The 18,599-nt window shown below is 36.4% G+C and overlaps 1 protein-coding gene across 1 annotated transcript in view; it reads right to left on the bottom strand.

Moving 5' to 3' along the window:
* The window catches only part of SLC2A13 (solute carrier family 2 member 13), a 339,724-nt gene that overhangs the window by 92,814 nt on the left and 228,311 nt on the right, over nucleotides 1-18,599 (bottom strand). Inside the window, exon 6 of the mRNA XM_034936026.4 lies at nucleotides 12,026-12,146. Coding sequence (XP_034791917.1) covers nucleotides 12,026-12,146 — 121 coding nt within the window. The remainder of the gene's footprint in view (nucleotides 1-12,025; nucleotides 12,147-18,599) is intronic.

The following is an 18,599-nucleotide window of genomic DNA, read 5'->3' as shown; positions in this document are numbered from 1 at the left end:
CCAATCAGATTGGTTGTGACCTAGTCTTCATTTGCATAGCGGTATAACTTTGTAACATCAGCCTCCGATTGGTAGCCTTCCGAGACGAATTAGACTTGTTGTGGGCCACTCCCCTTCATTCACATAGGGTGTAAACTAAGTAGCCAATGGGAAACCTCTAGAGAGTATTTAAACCCAGAAAATTCTGTAACCAATGCTCTCGAGTCGCTTGCTTGAGCCTGCTCCCATTCTGTGGAGTTTACTTTTGTTTCAGTAAATCTGTGCTTTTGTTGTTTCATTCCTTCATTGCTTTGTTTGTATGTTTTGTCCAATTCTTTGCTCAAAACGCCAAGAACCTGGACAACTCATATTCAAGACCCTCCACCAGTAACAAAGCCATTGCCTAGTTATGCTCACAAAGAATGGTGTTGACTTGCAAGCAACTACCTCTGTGTCTTCTTTGCTCTCTGGGTGGGGTTCAGGGCTTGATATCCTTTGTGGAAAATAAAGGCATCTCATCTTACTAGCAGAAGGCTGAACCAGTGTGGGTGATCTAAGTGCTGTTTGGCAATACTTTGGAAAGATAACAGTGGTTATGATATACTATCTCTATGACAGATTTCTCAGGGTCCCCAAAATTCTAACACTCTTTAAAAAATAAAAATAAAAAATAAGCCTGGGAGAAAAAAAGGGAATTGCTCCTAATTGTGACAAGGTCTTAAAGCAGGGATTTGGAAACCTAGTCCTCTCACTTCTAAGCTGGACAACATTTTTTTCTCCTTTCTTTTCTTTTCTTTCTCTTTTTCCTTCCTTTCTTCCTTCCTTCCTTTCTTTTCTTTCTTTCTTTTTTTTTTTTTGTAAGTAATTTTCCTAGAAATCTGTAAAAGCTTTAGTCAGACTGCTACAGCCTGGTGTTTCATCAAGCTATCTTCCACTTTGCCAGTATCTGGGTTGCTGAGAAGGTGAAGTGGTCAGAAGTAAATTTAAAGAAAATAATCCCATAATCTATATCTGTTTAGGAATCTGTGCAGCAACCCAGAATTTCATTTATGTTACATAAGGAACTTTGGCCACTAAATACCTCTGAGTTTTATGTTAGTTCAATTAAATGGCATGTGTAGTGACGGTAAAATTTCATTAGAAATTTTCATTTCATTAAAAACTCTTGTTTTAGTGTTTTTCATCATTTGGTACTTGATTTTCAGGGCAGTATTTTGTTAAAATAAAATCCTAGTGTTTAAATACGTAGCCCTTCAATATGAGGGGCTTAAAACTCTTCTCTTTGCTTCTTGGGTAACTGATACTTAGCATTTCCTACAATATTCACAGGCTTTGGATAGTATTGACATATGCAAAAAAAAAAAAAAAAAGGCCATTAGCTTGACTAAGGGAGGGAGGTGGACAGAACAAAATGGCTCTGCAACATACCAGTTACATCACTCTAGGCAAATGATATAATCTGTCTGATCCTTAGTTTTCTTATCTGTAAAATTGGATAATAATAATAATAATAACAATATCTTCCTCAGGAAAGTTTAAGGGTAATAGGTAATATTCAAAAAGAATATGAATAATACTTGAATATTGTAAGGGCTTAGTTAACAGAAACTATTATTATTTTAAAATAAAAAGCCTGCTTAGAATTATGCCCCCTGCATCCCGCTAGGTATATTGGCTGGGGCCACATAATCGGCACTGAGTATTCATAAAATTGAACTGCCTGCCCAAACGCCTTTCCCTCATACTTTGCCTTTAACATTTCCAAAAATAGCTTTGTCTTCATGCTCACCATCATGAGATAATCTCAGACTCTCACAATCTCTCTCTGGGGCTGCCAGACTCTTCTCCCTCCAATCTATATCCCAAAACTCACACAGAAACCTCTTTGTAAAGCTCAGCTTTGATCATGGTACCCTCCTTGCTTGATGCTGTTGACTGGCTTCCCTTCCTCACTCAAGCCTTGACCTAGTATCCAAGGCCTTTCCTCTCCTTCTGCACCATCCTGTGCCTGGTGGCCCTTTCTCCAGCAGTATCAAGCTTTATAATTTTCTTGAAGGGCAAATCTGTTTTCTGCTTTTGCACAGTTCGCTCTCATGCCTGGGTGGCTTCTCCATTTTCATTGGTCTGAGAAACTCCGACTCACCATTGAAAAATCAGATCAAGCTCCCTCCTCTGTGAGGGGTCCTTAATATGGGGCCTGTAAACTTGGATGAAAAGAAAATTACATCTGTATTTCATTAACCTTTTACTGAAATTTAGCATTTCCTTCAATTAGGAAGGTAGGCAGTAAACTACTGGCAACAACAGAAGTCACATATTTTCATATCCCATTAAGGTAGTTGCAGAAATCTCCAAATACCATTTACATTCACTATGGTGTTGAAACTATGGTATTAGACTTGCGGCTAGATTTGTTACTTAATGTGTTAATAAAGAAGTACATACATTACTATTTAACAACTTTATTTTTTAAAGTATTCTGGCAACTGTATTTCAATATAATTGATTTGCCTTGTACTTTTATATAACAAGTTTATTTTTAAAAGTATTCTGGCAACTGTATTTCAATGTAATTGATTTGCTTTGTACTTTTATAAAATTTATTTTATGCAGTTAAAGAACACTATAAAAGGATCCAAAATAATGAGAATTTTAAGGACTTTCATGTAGGAAGCCTTCTGTCATGGCCCTGGGGAAATGAATTATGCCAGGTCATGCTCTGATACATCTATCAGCCTTCATTACACTGTTTTGCAATTACGTATCTGCATTTTTCTCCCTCATAGCTGTGAGCTCCATGAGGAGGAAGGCTGTTTTTTTTGTTGTTGTTTGTTTGTTTTTAAATCTCAATACCCCCAGCCTACTGCAACTCTCAAAAATGTTTATTAAAATAATTAACTACAAATGTGCATAAATGTTTTTTCTAAAGTAGTATATTCTTTGATTTGCTAAGCTGTATAGAACTTACACAATTGCAGACTTTCAGCTACTAAAACCAGGTTGTTCAGGATACATTATTTCATTGTTCTAGTCTTCTAATTTAATCAATATACAACCTGGATGTTACAGTTGAAGAGACATGTGACCTATTTTTTTTTTGGTATTTATTTACTTACTAATATTAGGAAAACACTATCTTATTAGCACCACACAACAATCTAAAAGAGTCACTGAGGGATGGCCTAAACACTATGTGACCTGTTTTATGCCCAGAGACCTGCAGGCTTGAACTGCTGGGTCTACTAGCATGCCCATAGAAGGTATTGCTAATCATGCTGTAGCCATGAGTAGAAGTAAACTTTGAAGAAACAAAGGCTTGGATGCTTCCTAAATCACCAACTCTTGGATAGCAACAAGGTGTTGCCAAATTTTGCCACATATACCTAAGTTCCAGGATGAAAATTATACTAAAAAAAACTTCCTTTAGTCAGCACCGTCTACCTTCTCTTATCAATAGCAACCCTTCATCCATCTATCCATGCATGCATCCATCCATCCATCCATTCATCCATCCATCCATCCACCCAAACACCCAGCCAATCAAAATCATAGTTTTCCAAGTTACTTTCACTGAAGAGGTTATTTTAACCTCTTTGCTATGCTTTATTTTATTTTATTTATTTTATTTTATTTTTTGAGACGGAGTCTCACTCTGTCGCCAGGCTGGAGTGCAGTGGCGTGATCTCGGCTCACTGTAACCTCTGCCTCCCGGGCTCAAGCGATTCACCTGCCTCAGCCTCCCCAGTAGCTGGGATTACAGGCGCATGCCACCATGCCCAGCTAATTTTTGTATTTTTAGTAGAGATGGGGTTTCACCGTGTTGGCCAGGATGGTCTCGATCTCTTGACCTCGTGATTTGCCCACCTCGGCCTCCCAAAGTGCTGGGATTACAGGCGTGAGCCACTGCGCCCAGCCCCTATGCTTTGTTTTTAAATAAACCACATTTGGTCCATAGCAATAGGTATTTTCCTACTATTCAGACAAGGAACACGTAGCAAGGTTATGTAACGTGCTTTTACAACATGATGGGAAATACTCCAACTTAACATACCAGAGTGTTTTAAGTGTTAATAGCTGAATTATTTTTGTTTCATACAAACTTAATTAAAGAACAGTTAAGTTTTTTAGGGGCCTCGTTTCATATTTATATTTTCTGTAAGGTTTTCTTGGTCTTTATTATAAGAAAATACACCAGACGCTGATTCCAGTCAATTGCTGTCACAGTCCTGGATAGTTTATTTCATTTGTTTATGCAGATGCTATTTTAAGTGGATTTACTTGAAATAGGAATAAAACTCCAAGTTGGTTTCATGTGTTCACTGCAATGAAGAGTTCTAGAATAAGAATATAAGTCCCATGGATTATCAGAGACACATGTTTTTCCCCCTTTATCTTGTTCTGTTATTTCAGACCTAAATGGACAACCTCAGAAACACCTTTCTCAGAAGTCTGTTAAGTTCAAGAAGGAATGAAAATTACCTTTCAAATAAGGATATAAATTACAGAAAATATTAAGTACTGTGCTCATTATGTGACTGTTGTATTTAACTTGAGAGCAAAGGAAAGGGTCTCCAGATTTACATGCCTAAAATTATGTTGCTAAGTAGACCACAGTGAGGTTTCGGATCCTATATTCCTCTTGCCCCAAGTATTTTCCAGTTTCTAAAGCATTTATTTTCATCTATTATCCAGCTAATCACCCAGCCTTGTCATTCCCCTCCAAAATATCTCGTTTCTCTATATCCACTGTCACCATCAAGGTTGCGTTATTTCTTGCCTAGGCTACTAAGTTCTTTTAACCTTTCTCCCTTCATCACCATTTGTCTGTCTGTAATCAATTTTCCACTCTGCAGCCAGACTGATCTTTTAAAAACACAAATCTGATAATGTCATTCTCATCCTATTACCCTTTGAAGGCTTCTCAGTATTCTAAGATAATGTCCAAAATTCTCCTGGTGTATAAGGTCCTCAGATGTTCTGTCATTGGCCTGCTATCCAGTTTATTTTGGTGCCATTCTCTTGCTTGCTCGTTATGACCCCGTCTTGTTGGTCAATTCTTTGAAGAAGCCATACTCCCTGCTTAGGACCTGTACACATTCCCTGATATTCCCTCTCCCTGAAATGCTTTTCCTTCATCTTTGCAAACCTAATCTTGAGTCCTCCTTCTTGTCTTTCGGGCTTCCCAAGGAGCATTTTTTGACTATAGGAAAACAAAACAAAACAAAAAACCAAGGTTTGGGTAGCAAGTCTTGCCATGTGGGGGATTTGTAAGTCTGTGGCTAAAAGCCTAGGCATCAAAATTAAAAAGTTATGGCGAACTCAAAGATATGTCCCATAAATGGCAAACTTCCTCCAAGAAGCTCTTGTATCCTTCCATGACAGGTGGACAGAATCCTCTCCAGGTGTCAAATTCAGCACACTGGGTATTTATTTAAGTGTTAGCAAAAGATATGTGCAGTTATTTGGCGATAAGGTCACAGGATGAGATTTATGTGGACTTTTTGTTCCAACTTTTATTTTCCTTTTTAATTGACTTATGTATATTTATCTTTATCTCCAATGGGTCTGTAGATATTAGTAACACATACAACATTGTTTTCTACTGTAGCATTATTAATAGTAACCTCATGGTATATTAGCCTGTGCCACCATGCCAAAAAAATTGAAACAGATTCATTTTATAGGAAATTAGTAAGAAAAAAAATGTTTAACCCAAATGGAAAGTTGTTTCAATTCACAGCATAATATTATATTCACTGTCAAGATGCTATGAATTACTGATGCTAAACACACTATTACCAGGATGTCAAATACTGGGGAAAAAAGAGGGGCTAATAGGGTTTTTACACATTTCTTTTTGTTTGTTTGTTTGAGATGGAGTCTCGCACTGTTGCCTGGGCTGGAGTGCAATGGCACGATCTCGGCTCACTGCAACCTCCGCCTCCCAGGTTCAAGCGATTCTCCTGCCTCAGCCTCCCGAGTAGCTGGGATTATAGGCGCCTGCCACCGCACTTGGCTAATTTTTTGTATTTTTGGTAGAGACGGAATTTCACTGTTGGCCAGACTGGTCTCGAACTCCTGACCTCATGATCCACCCGCTTTGGCCTCCCAAAGTGCTGGGATTACAGGCGTGAGGCACCGTGCCCGACCATTTTTACACATTTCTAAGGTTGCATAAAAGTTTTATGATCGAATCTGACAGTCTTACAGTGCTCATGTTAATGATGTGTTTGTTAAATAACACAAGGCTGGCAAAAGGAGAAGAAAAGGCAGTGTAGTGAATACAAAATGAATTTTTATTGGAAATGAACTTTGAAGGGACTAATTTATGAGGGGCATACTGTTTCACAAAACTAGTGTCACCACCATTTACAGATGAAGCCACAATTTGTCAGTTTGGATTTTGGGGAACTTCATCTGAAGAGGAAAATGTGAAACTATCACTATACAGAAAAAGAACCACATTGATCATATTCTTATGCTTGGTTTAACAATGTTCAAGAAGCAAAAAACAAAACAAAACAAAAACCAAAAAAAAAAAAAAAAGAAAAAGAAAGAAAGCTGGCAGGTTTTTTTTTTTTTTTTCTGAAAAAAAAAAAAAAGTGATAGCATTATGGCAGTGGTTCTTAATGGAAGATGTACTGGCATCACCTGGGGAGCATTTCAAAACAACATGCCACTGTCCTGGTGAGGCTGACCGCTGGGAAGGGAAAACAGGTGACTTTAAGTACCTCTGCAGATGACCCTGGTTAAGACTCTTAATTGAGAAGTTTTTGTTTGTTTGCTTTTTAAGACAGAGTCTCCCTCGTCACCCAGGCTGGAGTGCAGTGGCACCATCTCAGCTCACTGCAACTTCTACCTCCTGGGTTCAAGTGATTCTCCTGCCTCAGCTTCCCGAGTAGCTGGGATTATAGGCACCCACGACCGCACCTGGCTAATTTTTTTTTGTATTTTTAGTAGAGCTGGGGTTTCAACATGTTGGCCGGGCTGGTCTCAAACTGCTGACCTTGGTGATCCGCCTGACTTGGCCTCCCAAAGTGCTGGGATTACACGCCTGAGCCACTGCGTCTGGCCTTAATTGAGAAGTATTAAAAAGAAAAAGTATAATGAACTAGAGGCATAGTCCCTTTTGTCAATTTCTACTCAAGCAGAGTCTAAAATATAGCAAGATCTGTATCAAAGAGGTAATATGCTAGGCATCATTAAATTCCTTGAATTACCTAATTGTACAAGTCATCTTAACAGAAAAACCATGTCTTTGATCCAAAGCAAGAAGAGCAAGGTTTGAAAGGAATAGAAAAAGAAGCTGTTATGTCGTTGGTTTCATATTAACAATAACTCCTAAAGAACTGTGTTAGCTAAAAAAGGAAGGTCTGTATGGGGACAAGAGAAGCCTAAAGAATAGGTGGTTAGTCTGTGTGCCCTAGGAGAGGAGTGTGACTTATTTGGACCTCAGTAAGGAAACTAAGTAAGATGTAAGCGTAGGTGTAAGATGAAAGGCTTGAATTAGGTTACATTTAAGGCCTTCCAGCATGAATAGCTTGTGATTCTATGCTGGGATTAAAAGCCTGAAGAATGGAGAGATACTGCCAAATTGATTAGTAAACTACTAGTGGTTTACAAATAGATTATGAATTGCAAAGGTAGCTAGAGTCTTGATAAAGATCTTAGTTGTGAACAAGATGTTGCCCATGTCTATGGACTTAATTATCATGCATGGATAATAATTCTTCATTCTAGAACTCTCCTTCAACTACGGGCCAGTTTTCCCAAATACCTACTCAATATCCCAGCTGATGTTGGTTCATGGACACCTGAGATTCCACATGTCCAAAATTGCACCCATGGTCTTACATCTTCCAATTGCTGCATCTTATTTTTATGATTTAGTCCACCTTTTTTCTCATGCAGAAATTGAGAACCAACCAAAGACTCCTTCCTCCTATGGCCACAATTAATTATTTATTTTAAATTTCCTATTGATTTTTCTCTCCTAATACACTGAGAATCTGTCTACCTGCTTATCTCCAATGTCACCACCATAATCCAGGCAACTGTCATCTCTCTCATAGACAACTGTAAAAAACCAGTCTCCCTACATGAACACATGCTCTTGGTGGCACCCACACCCACTCAGAGACAGTTTAGAATTCAAAATGTGGTCAAAGCACACCCCTGCTTAAAATTCTTCCATGGATTTACGTTCTTGGACTGAAGATCAAAAACCTCTGAGGCTCTACATGATTTGGCTCTGATCTGTCTTAATAGTCTTATCTGAATCTTCTCTGACCCCATAGTCATCTTCTTTCAGTTCCTTGCACTTGCCAGGTTCCTTCCTGCCTTGCAGGATCTTTGTACCTGCCATTCTTTCTGTGTGACATACTCCACTCTTCTTTTAAGAGCTCAGTACAAACATCCCATTCTCAAAGTAATCTTCTCTGAGTGCCATCATCCCAACCTCATCTTCTATTACAGGCTTTATTAATTCTAACAATGACTGTAATGTTTATTGAGTGCTTATTATGTGCCAAGCACTGTTTAAGGCATTTTCCATATGTTAATTTATCCTTACTATAATCCTATGGTAGGTGATCCATAATATATTTAGATGCATGAAGAAATAATAAGTGAATAAGATAAAAACCCTAGGGCAAGGCTACCTTGAAGTTCTACAACTGTATGCTTTAGGAAATATCTGTCTACTTTTAAATGTTTTATGATAGTGATTTACATATACTGAGATCACACTATAAATAATAATACGTCAAGTATTTGAGGGAAGCATACATAGGAAAGGTTTGATTCCTCAAATCTTGGCTAGCTCTTATGAGAAAATATTTTGAATTGGAAATGAAAGGAATAGAACATTAGTAATTTGAGAGTGTGGAACTGAAGGTCATATTGGAATTATGGGTGTGAAAAAAAGAAATATGTGTGTGAACTCTCATAAAGATATATGATTCAGATGATACTCATGCTAGCGTTATTTCTTCTAGCTGCAGCTGGGACCCTATGACAGCTTTTATACAGGTGGCCAAACATTTTCTATAGCAGCTTGCATCTGTCTTTATCTTTCTACACACTTTTATCTATTAAAAGCAGATCTAAAAGGTGTTTTTTTTTTTAAATTTAATTTTAAGTTCCAGGATACGTGTGCAGGACGTGCAGGTCTGTTACATAGGCAAACATGTGCCATGGTGGTTTGCTGCACCTATCAACCCATCACCTAGGTATTAAGCCCCGCATGCATTAGCTATTTATCCAAAAGCTCTCCCTTCCCCCACCACTGCCCCCTAACAGGCGCCAGTGTGTGTAGTTAGTTCCCTTCCTTGTGTCCCTATGTTCTCATTGTTCTGAAAGACATTCTTTAATACATTCAGTCCAGAGAATCGAATCAGGCCTTGGAAAATACATTATCAATCAAAAACTTAAAATATTCTAAAAAGGAGATGTCCTGATTGAAAATTATTTAGGGTTGTCGATCTCTTGAATCTCAAGTCATTAGGGAGCTCTAACCTACAATATTTTTGGCCTGGTATGCAACCAATATTTATTGAATTAAAATCAAGAAGAATCATTGTTCTTTAACCATTTACTTTCTTAAATCTTCTCTAGTAAGAATGAACTGCATACTCATCACTGTGGTCCATAGATTTCTACAAGTGGACGTGCTGAGTCAATGGACACAGGCACTTAACTTTTATTAGGCAGAACCATATCACTTTCTAAAATGAAGAACAATTTATGCTCCCACTAATAGAATAGAATATGATGTTATTAAGATATTAAACTAATTCTCCTTTAAAATCTGTTTCATTTGCTAAATTTTCCTATACGGATCACTCCATGGGGAAAGCATACTATCTACATTTACAAAGTGAACTTCAGTCATCTTAAGGTATTATGTGATATTTTTCCTGTTTGTCTTAAGGAAAGGGGAAATGTATACAGATGGTTTTTATTCTTAATTATTGTGTATGCATAATAGTGGACCATATTTATGGGGTACATGTCATATTTTAATACAAGTATACAATGTGTAATGATCAAATCAGGGTAATGGGGATATTCATCACCTCAAGCAATTGTCACTTGTTTGTGTTAGGAACATTCCAATTCTACTCTTTTAGTTATTTTAAAATAACTAATACAGTCAATTACTGCTCAGCTGGTAGAGCAGAGGATTATAGATGGTTTTAACCATAAAAACCCAGTAAGGGGACTGCAGCCATATTTTACAAAATCACTTAGACTATAAATACATACTGTCAAATTCCCACAAAGCCTAATATGTTACGCATACAATAAATAATTGTTTTTCATATCCACTGACTCCCGAAAGACACCTAAAATTTGGTTCTATCTTCACAAATGGCTGCTTATTTTTGTAATAAGAATAAAGGTAGGCTGTATCACTTCTCTTACCTCATTAAAATTGAATATTAAAATACGAGTTAGATGATAATACCTTACATCATAAGGATTAACAGACTGATGATCATAAACTGCTGTGCAGTGAGATATACTTGGGCAATAAATATTTTTATTTAAACTTTAAAGTCAATGTCAGGAAAACTATTTCATTATGTAAATCATTAAAAACTTACAGTCATTCCTTTCCTATATCAGAAGTTCAAAGAACTTTTTCTAATAATTTTTAGGTGATTTTCTGACTTTAGTTGACCTAACAGTATTTCTGAACAATACATCTACATCAGACATTAGATCTGGAGAATATTCTATGATTCTCAAATGACGGTAATTTTTAAAATACTTTTTCAAAGTAACTGTGTTAAAAACATGTAAGTAAAATATCCATCAAGAAAAAGAAAAGTAGAATATGCATTTCTAGCAATTGAGGCAGATGTCCAAATATGCATTTCTAGCAATTGAGGCAGATGTCCAAATAAAGATGCTATGGTTAACTTCTACTATGAAGACACCCTTAAGTCTTCTTAGAACAATAAAAAGACTATGAAAGTCAGTAAGCCAATAATAAACAAACGTATCAGTAAAATAAAAGTTGTGCTATGATGCCTATTTTCCAAAGGCACATAGATCACAATTTGGAACCAATATATCTTCCTCACTGTTGTAATGAACGGCCACCATAAATTCATGCTCAACTGGATGCTCTAAATGAATACCAAGTGGAGTTTAGGGTATAATGTTTTAATTTCATATAGGGTTGTATGAGTTAATAAATCATTTACTCATTGATTTGAGACTTGCGTCCATCTATTTCAAGCTAAAGGAATATACATTTTTGTTAAGGCTAGGTCTTATTCTATCTATATGTTTTAAAGGGATTGCTAGACTTTACGGTGGCTAAAGTCCAGTTTAAAACTTTGAAGCTCTGCTGCCAAATATATTAATCGATGTGTCCAATCACTCAAAGTTTCATTTATGTGTTCTCAGTCCATCTATCCATTTATCTACTTTTCGATCTATTTATCACATAGTGTGTACACTGTTAGATTTAATGAGCTCTTAGGCCTGCAGCTAGCCATTACAACATTTTGTTTTCTTTCACCATCACTTTTTACTTCCTGATCCTCTGAAAGAGCCTCAGTACTGAGGGAAAACTCTCCTTCTGTTTAAATGAATAAGAGGATAGCCATGCAAATCAGTACAAATTGTCAGAATATTCAGAGGGCATGTGCATCTTGTAAAAGTTTGATTACTGATTAAAGTTATTTACTTTGCTCGGAACACAGAGGTGACTGAATTGTATATGACCTAAAATAGCTTTTCTGTATTCCTGCTTAGATTCAGTATCAATCCCTAATTTTAATTTCCAGAGAAACATCACCAAGATTGTGTCTAACAACCCACTCTCTCCTTAATTCCTTACACTCACACATCTGCACAAGCTATTCCTCTTCCTGGGGGCCCCTCTCTACCACCTTTCCCATTTTCTTCCCTTCTTACATAAGCCTGGATGCCCAGCAAGCTCCTACTCATCTCTACAACTTTAAAAAAGTTAAAAGCAAGCAAAAAAGTTACCAGAGTCATGTAAAGGAAGAAGAACATAATGAAATCTCACCTGTATCTTGTGCAAGTGGCGTTCTGAGCTGACGGAGCTATTGGCTTAAAAGTGATGCGTGGGGAAACTTGGGCTGATAGCACAAATCCCAAGGCAAGAACAATGAGTGCTACGGTGGTACCTTAAAAAAAAAGTTTCATATTAGAGAAGAGTTGACAATATTATTTTAAGGCAGACTGGGTTTGGTAAAAACAAACCAAAAAACAAAGAAACAAACAAAAACTCCTGAAAAAAAATACCGTGCTCTAGTGCTCTATCTTCACTGGATTTTTAAAAAGTACTCCCAATGTATAAACAAATTATCAGGACTATTCACTAGCACGTTCATTGTGAGACATGATGAGAGTGAAATTCAAAGCAAATACATTTGCTAGCCAAACAGTAAATTGGTAATGATTTTTTAAAAGAAACCACGCACACCTAGTATTGCTGAAAATCTCAAAATCAGTTAATGTGACAACATTATTGAGTGCCTAACATATCAAGAAGCATGAAAGACAATAGATTTCCATCAAGTGTTCCTTTTGGTGCCAAGAAAATTCTTCTAATGACATTCAATCATGTAAGACTTAAATTGGTAAACCTTTTTAGTTTAACAAATGAGTTATTTCTAAAGCAGTTGAAAGAGCATGTTTTATTAAAATGGAGTAGCATTTTTTGAAGACTTTAAAGTACCAGAAATAATATATCACATGTATTCTTTTTTCTTTCCTGTTGGTATTTGAAAGTGAAATATTTGTTTTGGTGTTAACATATAGGAATGGTGATTAAGTATATCACTTAAAAGAATAATTTTTGTGTCCCTTATAGACATCCTAATGGTAAATAAGACATTTTTCAAGTTTCTGACTATTGTTTGAGCCACAGACATTGTGAGGGTAAACGAAAAGGGTCATGGGAAGAATGGAGAAAGAAAATATGATGGAATACTATGCAGCTGTAAAAAAGAATGAGATCATGTCCTTTGCAGCAACATGGATGGAGCTGGAGGCCATGATCTTTAGCAAACTAACACAGAAATAGAAAACCTAATGCTGCATGTTCTCATTTAAAAGTTGGAGCTGCATGATAAAAACACATGGATACAATGAAGGGAACAACAGACACCAGGGATTACTTGAGGGTAGAGGGTGGGAGAAAGGAGAAGATGAAAAAACTACTTATTGAGTAGTGTGCTTATTATCTGGGTGACAAAATAATCTGTACACCAGACCTCTGAGATATGTGTTTACTTATATAACGAGCCTGCACATGTACCCCTGAAATTAAAAGTTAAAAAAGAGAATATGGCTGTTTTAGTTTGTACAACTTATTTGAATGAGACAAAATAAGTTTAAAACATGGAATTTAGGAGGGCAGTTTAGTAGTAGTTAAGGTTTTATTAGTTAAGCTTGGAGGGAATTTAAATTATGAACAAAAATATTCAAAATAGATTTTAAAAAGAACATTGAGAAGCATCGTGGAAGTACAACACGGTTATATAATAGTTGAGATGTTTTTGTTTAAGACATAGTAGGTGTGTGAAGCCAGGCATTATGGGTACAGAGGTGACCTTGGGATCAGATGACTGTAGTTTTTAGCTAGCTTTGCTGTTTCCTGACTCTGTGATCTTGGATAAAGGACACAACCTTTCCATAATTCAATGTTGTCTTTTGTAAAATAGGGCTTAGTGAAAATACTCACCTTACGGGCTCACAGTGAATTTTAAATGTCATAATGTATTTGAAAGATTTTTTTTTTTTGAGACGGAGTCTCGCTGTCGCCCAGGCTGGAGTGCAGTGGCGCGATCTCGGCTCACTGCAGGCTCCGCCCCCCGGGGTTCACGCCATTCTCCTGCCTCAGCCTCCGGAGTAGCTGGGACTACAGGCGCCCGCCACCTCGCCCGGCTAATTTTTTGTATTTTTAGTAGAGACGGGGTTTCACCGTGTTAGCCAGGATGGTCTCGATCTCCTGACCTCGTGATCCGCCAGCCTCGGCCTCCCAAAGTGCTGGGATTACAGGCGTGAGCCGCCGCGCCCGGCCGAAAGATGTTTTAATGCTATGACATATTAGTTATTATGCTATGATTATTATTACAAGCAGCAGCAGCAGCCACAGCAAGCCTTCAAAATAACAGAACAAAGTTGAAGGATGGGGAGGATTAAAGAAAGGTCAGAAGTCTATTTTGCAAAACCAGGCCAATAATGCGATAAAACTAAAATCACAGTTTGTTTAACTACTGTTGGCTTAAAATTCAAACCAGAACTAGGAATAGTTTGAGCCATTACTTTTCTCAAAAGACTATCAAGCCTCATATTGGAAAACAGAAAAGAGATATAATAGGTCTGTTATGAAGATCATACCTCTCTCCTAAAACAAAACAAAACGAACCATGAGATTTACTGTCTGTCCATCAAAAAATCTGACTCCCTATTTTCCCAAATTACATCCATATCTTATTGCCATGCAACAGGTAAGATTTTTTTAAATCAGGAAACTTTGATATATTAAGATGTGAAGGAAAGATGAGTCTCTTCTTTCATAACACTCATTAAATAACCTGTCTCCATGAAAATGATAAACTCTAAGATGGTATGCCTAGCACATATCCAGTAAGGTCCAATTCTAGTGCCTGGCATATAAAGATTCAAATAAATATTGGTTGAATGGATGGGCCACCATACTATACATTTTTGCAATGTTGGCTATTTTTGAAAAAAACAAAAACAAAAACAAAAAAAACTGTTAAGACCATCCAATTACAGTCATGAGGTTAGTATGGTACAACTATCCTAAATGAGAGTTCTGCAATATGGATAATATGACTCTACATCTATCTCTTAAGGTCCAACCAACCTAAAAATTATGATAAATAAACTATTCCGTATATAGAAAATTCCTAAATAGGTAAAAGTTAACTCTTCTTAAGCCAAATTTATTTTATTTTGGCCCATTTTGGAGGAAAATATTTTAAAAGCCAGCATTATACTCTTTTGTTATTATATATAGTGATGTTTCTCAATCCTGGCTTCCTGTTGGAAGCAAATGCCTGGATGTACCCCAACCTCTGAATCAGAGTCTCCAGAAGATCAGTACAAAATATCTGAGTTTTAAAGCGTTCCACAAGTGGTTATGATGCCAAGACAGGGCTAAAACCCCTATGACATGATAAGCTCCTTACAAGAAGGAAATGGTATCTTAAACGACTTTATTTATAAAATAAATTTTTAAGTAATCACTTAGTCCTATCATCTACTCATATACACTATTAAAGCATAAAACAACTTGAATTACCTTTTTACTTATATTTAGTTAGTTACAGATGTTTTATCAGTCCCTTGTTAGTATTTAAAATCAATCTGGTTATTGTCAAGTTATTCATTATTACAACCTGGATTTGAGTCTAATACAAGAAGGCTTTGGATGAAAGAATTTTATCTGGTGTACTGTGTAGTTTTGGCATGTTCTTTATGTTTCAAGAGAAGAGTCTCTCTTAACCAAATACAGTATTAGATTTTGGAATTTTGATATAATTTGGCAAATAAAAATATTCTCCACAGGAAGTGAAAAGTGCTGAATAAATAGCATTATTAAAAATATCTAATGTAATAATCAGTACCAGGTACAGTGTTTGGCTTATTAGTAAATACTCAAAAAAAACAAAATAATTTCCCTTCCCATGACTCTACCAGAGCAGTAGTTCTCACACTTTGTGTGCATAAGTATCACCTAGGGAATGTGTCTAAAGTGCACATATTTCAAGTCTCATTTTCAGAAATTCTAGTTTAGTAGATCTGGGTTAAGGCCCAATAATCCATGTTTTAAAATAAGTATCCTTGGCAATTGTGATGAAGACCGTCTGTGAGTGAAGTTTTCAGAAATATTACACTACCAAAATACATGAGTGGGGAAAAACACAATCTTTCTGGCTTTCTGATTCATTACCAATAAAGCTACATAGATCCAAATCTTCCAATATTAAAGAATCAAGAATTTGTCATTAAATTTGTAATATTTACCAGAAAAGTCCAGTTCTCTGAACAAGCTTTGAAAATACAAAAAGTCAAACACCAAAAATGTCCTACATTTAAGATTATTCATGGACTACATATTTTGTACTTCTTTGTATAAAGAGTTCCTTTTTCCAGGCTTACATATTTTTTATTTGTAATCATTTTAAAAGAATGAATATCTAACAAAAAATCATCTTGATATAACATTTTTCACTATTTTTAGTCCAATATAATAAAATAAATCATAATAAGAACACAAAATAGGGAACGATACTGAATCAAAGGTTAAAAATTCGAGGCTATAGCCAATTTAAGAAATTTAACATAGAACAGTATGTTAGTACTATTAAAATGTCAAGTATATATCTACACATAAATGAATAAAACAAAAACACACTGAAATAAAAATACAACTAACACAGAATCAGTATAGGAATGTGAAAGAAAAATCAATTGTGAGTGAGGGTCACACTGGAGTAATACTAATGTGTTAACAAGGTTGTTGAATGGTACTTCTTATTCTGAAGGTGTCCATTGGTCATTATCTTCTAGTAGGACCTATTTAATCACTGAAACAGCAGAACCACATGAATGGCACCATTTACTATGTGTACAGGTAAAAGAGGAGACCTGTGAGGCTTGTGACAAGAAACCAGGACTTCTACCTCTCAAACCATTGTAATATCCACTGTATCACTTTAATTGGCCACATAATAAGGAAATCAAATAGACTGTGTCTCTCAAGCTAAGGAATCACTGTATAGTGTTTGTAGTGGACAGAACTGAGGCTTTGGTGGGTTTCAGCTGCAAAGAGAACAAGGCAGGAAAGAAAAGTGCCTATAGGTTGCTCATGAGAAGCAGACCCTGAAATCCCTTGGTGTTTCCTGAGGAGTTGTCTTAATACTTCCCCTTAACAGTCAGGGATGGCTCTGGAAATCCTTGGGCAGAAGACCTACACTGAGAGGGAAACATGACATAGGCCAGAAGAGTTCAGGAAGATTCCTAGATTATGACGATGGAGGCTGCTTTTGCACTAAGTTTGTTCAAGCAACAAAGGCTCACTCTTTGGTAACAATAATGCTGTGACAGCTAAAATGCTCAGAGCCCTTTACTCTCTGTGTCAGGTAGTATTTGAAATCCTATACATCTGTAAATGTGTTAAATCCTCATTACATCTCTGTGAAGTAGGGATGATAATTAATCCCCATTCACACATGAGGAAATAGAACCTTGCCCAAAGTCACACTATTCAAATCCAAACAGTCTGGAGCTCTGTATCAATAAGGGCTCAAAAATCCTACAGAACTGATAAGAAAGTGTTTTATTGGAATACCAAATGAAGGAACGAACACAGGTTGCTAGAAATAATGTTTAGTCAGTTTTCCCCAGATCTCAAAGGCCAAATCCCAAATTGAAGAAGCAATTAAGTTCTATTTAAAAAATAGACTTCGTGAGGTAGCAATATACTGGAGTTCTATTTAAAAAGAAGGGTGTCATCCATTAAGAATATTTAAAAGCAGCTATTATCTCCTCTTAGCATTCATCTGAAAATCAAGGGTCAGCAAATCCAATTTCCAGCCCACTGTGGAAATTTATTTTTAACACATCACTGCCTGATAGTAATCTATCCTTTCGTTGAGAGTTTACTATCCTAATGATTCAGTCCATTTCATTGCTGGATAGCTCTGATTATTGGGGATATTTTTCTTATATTAAGTAAAAATCTGTGTCCTCATAACATCTACTATCTGCTAAAATAAAATACCTGGTAGGCTTCTGCCTTTAGTCTGTTCTCCAGGCTATATACCTCTGGTTTCTTCAACAGGTTTTTAAACATGGTTTTGAAACCTTTACTTGTCCCTCACTTTTATTCATTTACCTACTGTCTTAGTTCAGTATATATCCTGGCTGTTGGCAATCATGTTTGCCCCTTAATCAGACAATCTCTCACCTTTCCCTCCAGCACTGATACTGCAGTTCAGCGCACATTATTGGATTCAAGGGCTCCCACTGCTTAGGCAAGAACAGGAGGTGAAAGCGTTCTACTCTTCATTCTGGAATGAGGGTCAGGAGAGGGTATGTATTTCTGATAACTGGGTTTGGAACTTAGAATGTATTTTCTCATCAAATCTGGGATGAGTGACTGAAACAGTTCTATTAGATCAATGTTTTCAATACAATTTGGTTAAAATAGAATTTAGTTAATGCTGCCCTGGAAACTGTATTTTAATGGATAAATGCATTCTCACTCCAAATAAACTTATAAAGGAGTTATTAGAGTATAGCTAATTGATACATAGGAATGTACTTGCATATTTGAAAAAAATTAGAAAATTATACCATGCAGCCATGTAAAATCAATGTTAAAGATGTGGGTCTCATCCTATCAATGAAACAGTCCTTGTGTACAGTGAAATAATAAATAAAATGGGCAGAATTTAAACACAAAAGATACTTGGGAATTAAAAAAAAGGTTTTGCTTTATTTCGCTATCATAGAAAATACATTTAACCAACCAGAATTTACCCTGGAATTTAGGCCTGTTTCAAACACAAAAGAGTCTGTCCCTGCTTTGTGAAGAA

This window comes from Pan paniscus, chromosome 10 (assembly GCF_029289425.2).
Source record: "Pan paniscus chromosome 10, NHGRI_mPanPan1-v2.0_pri, whole genome shotgun sequence".
In the NCBI taxonomy this organism is placed as follows: Eukaryota; Metazoa; Chordata; class Mammalia; order Primates; family Hominidae; genus Pan; species Pan paniscus.
Note: the sequence above shows the minus strand (reverse complement) of the source record. Positions and strands in the feature narration are given on the sequence as shown.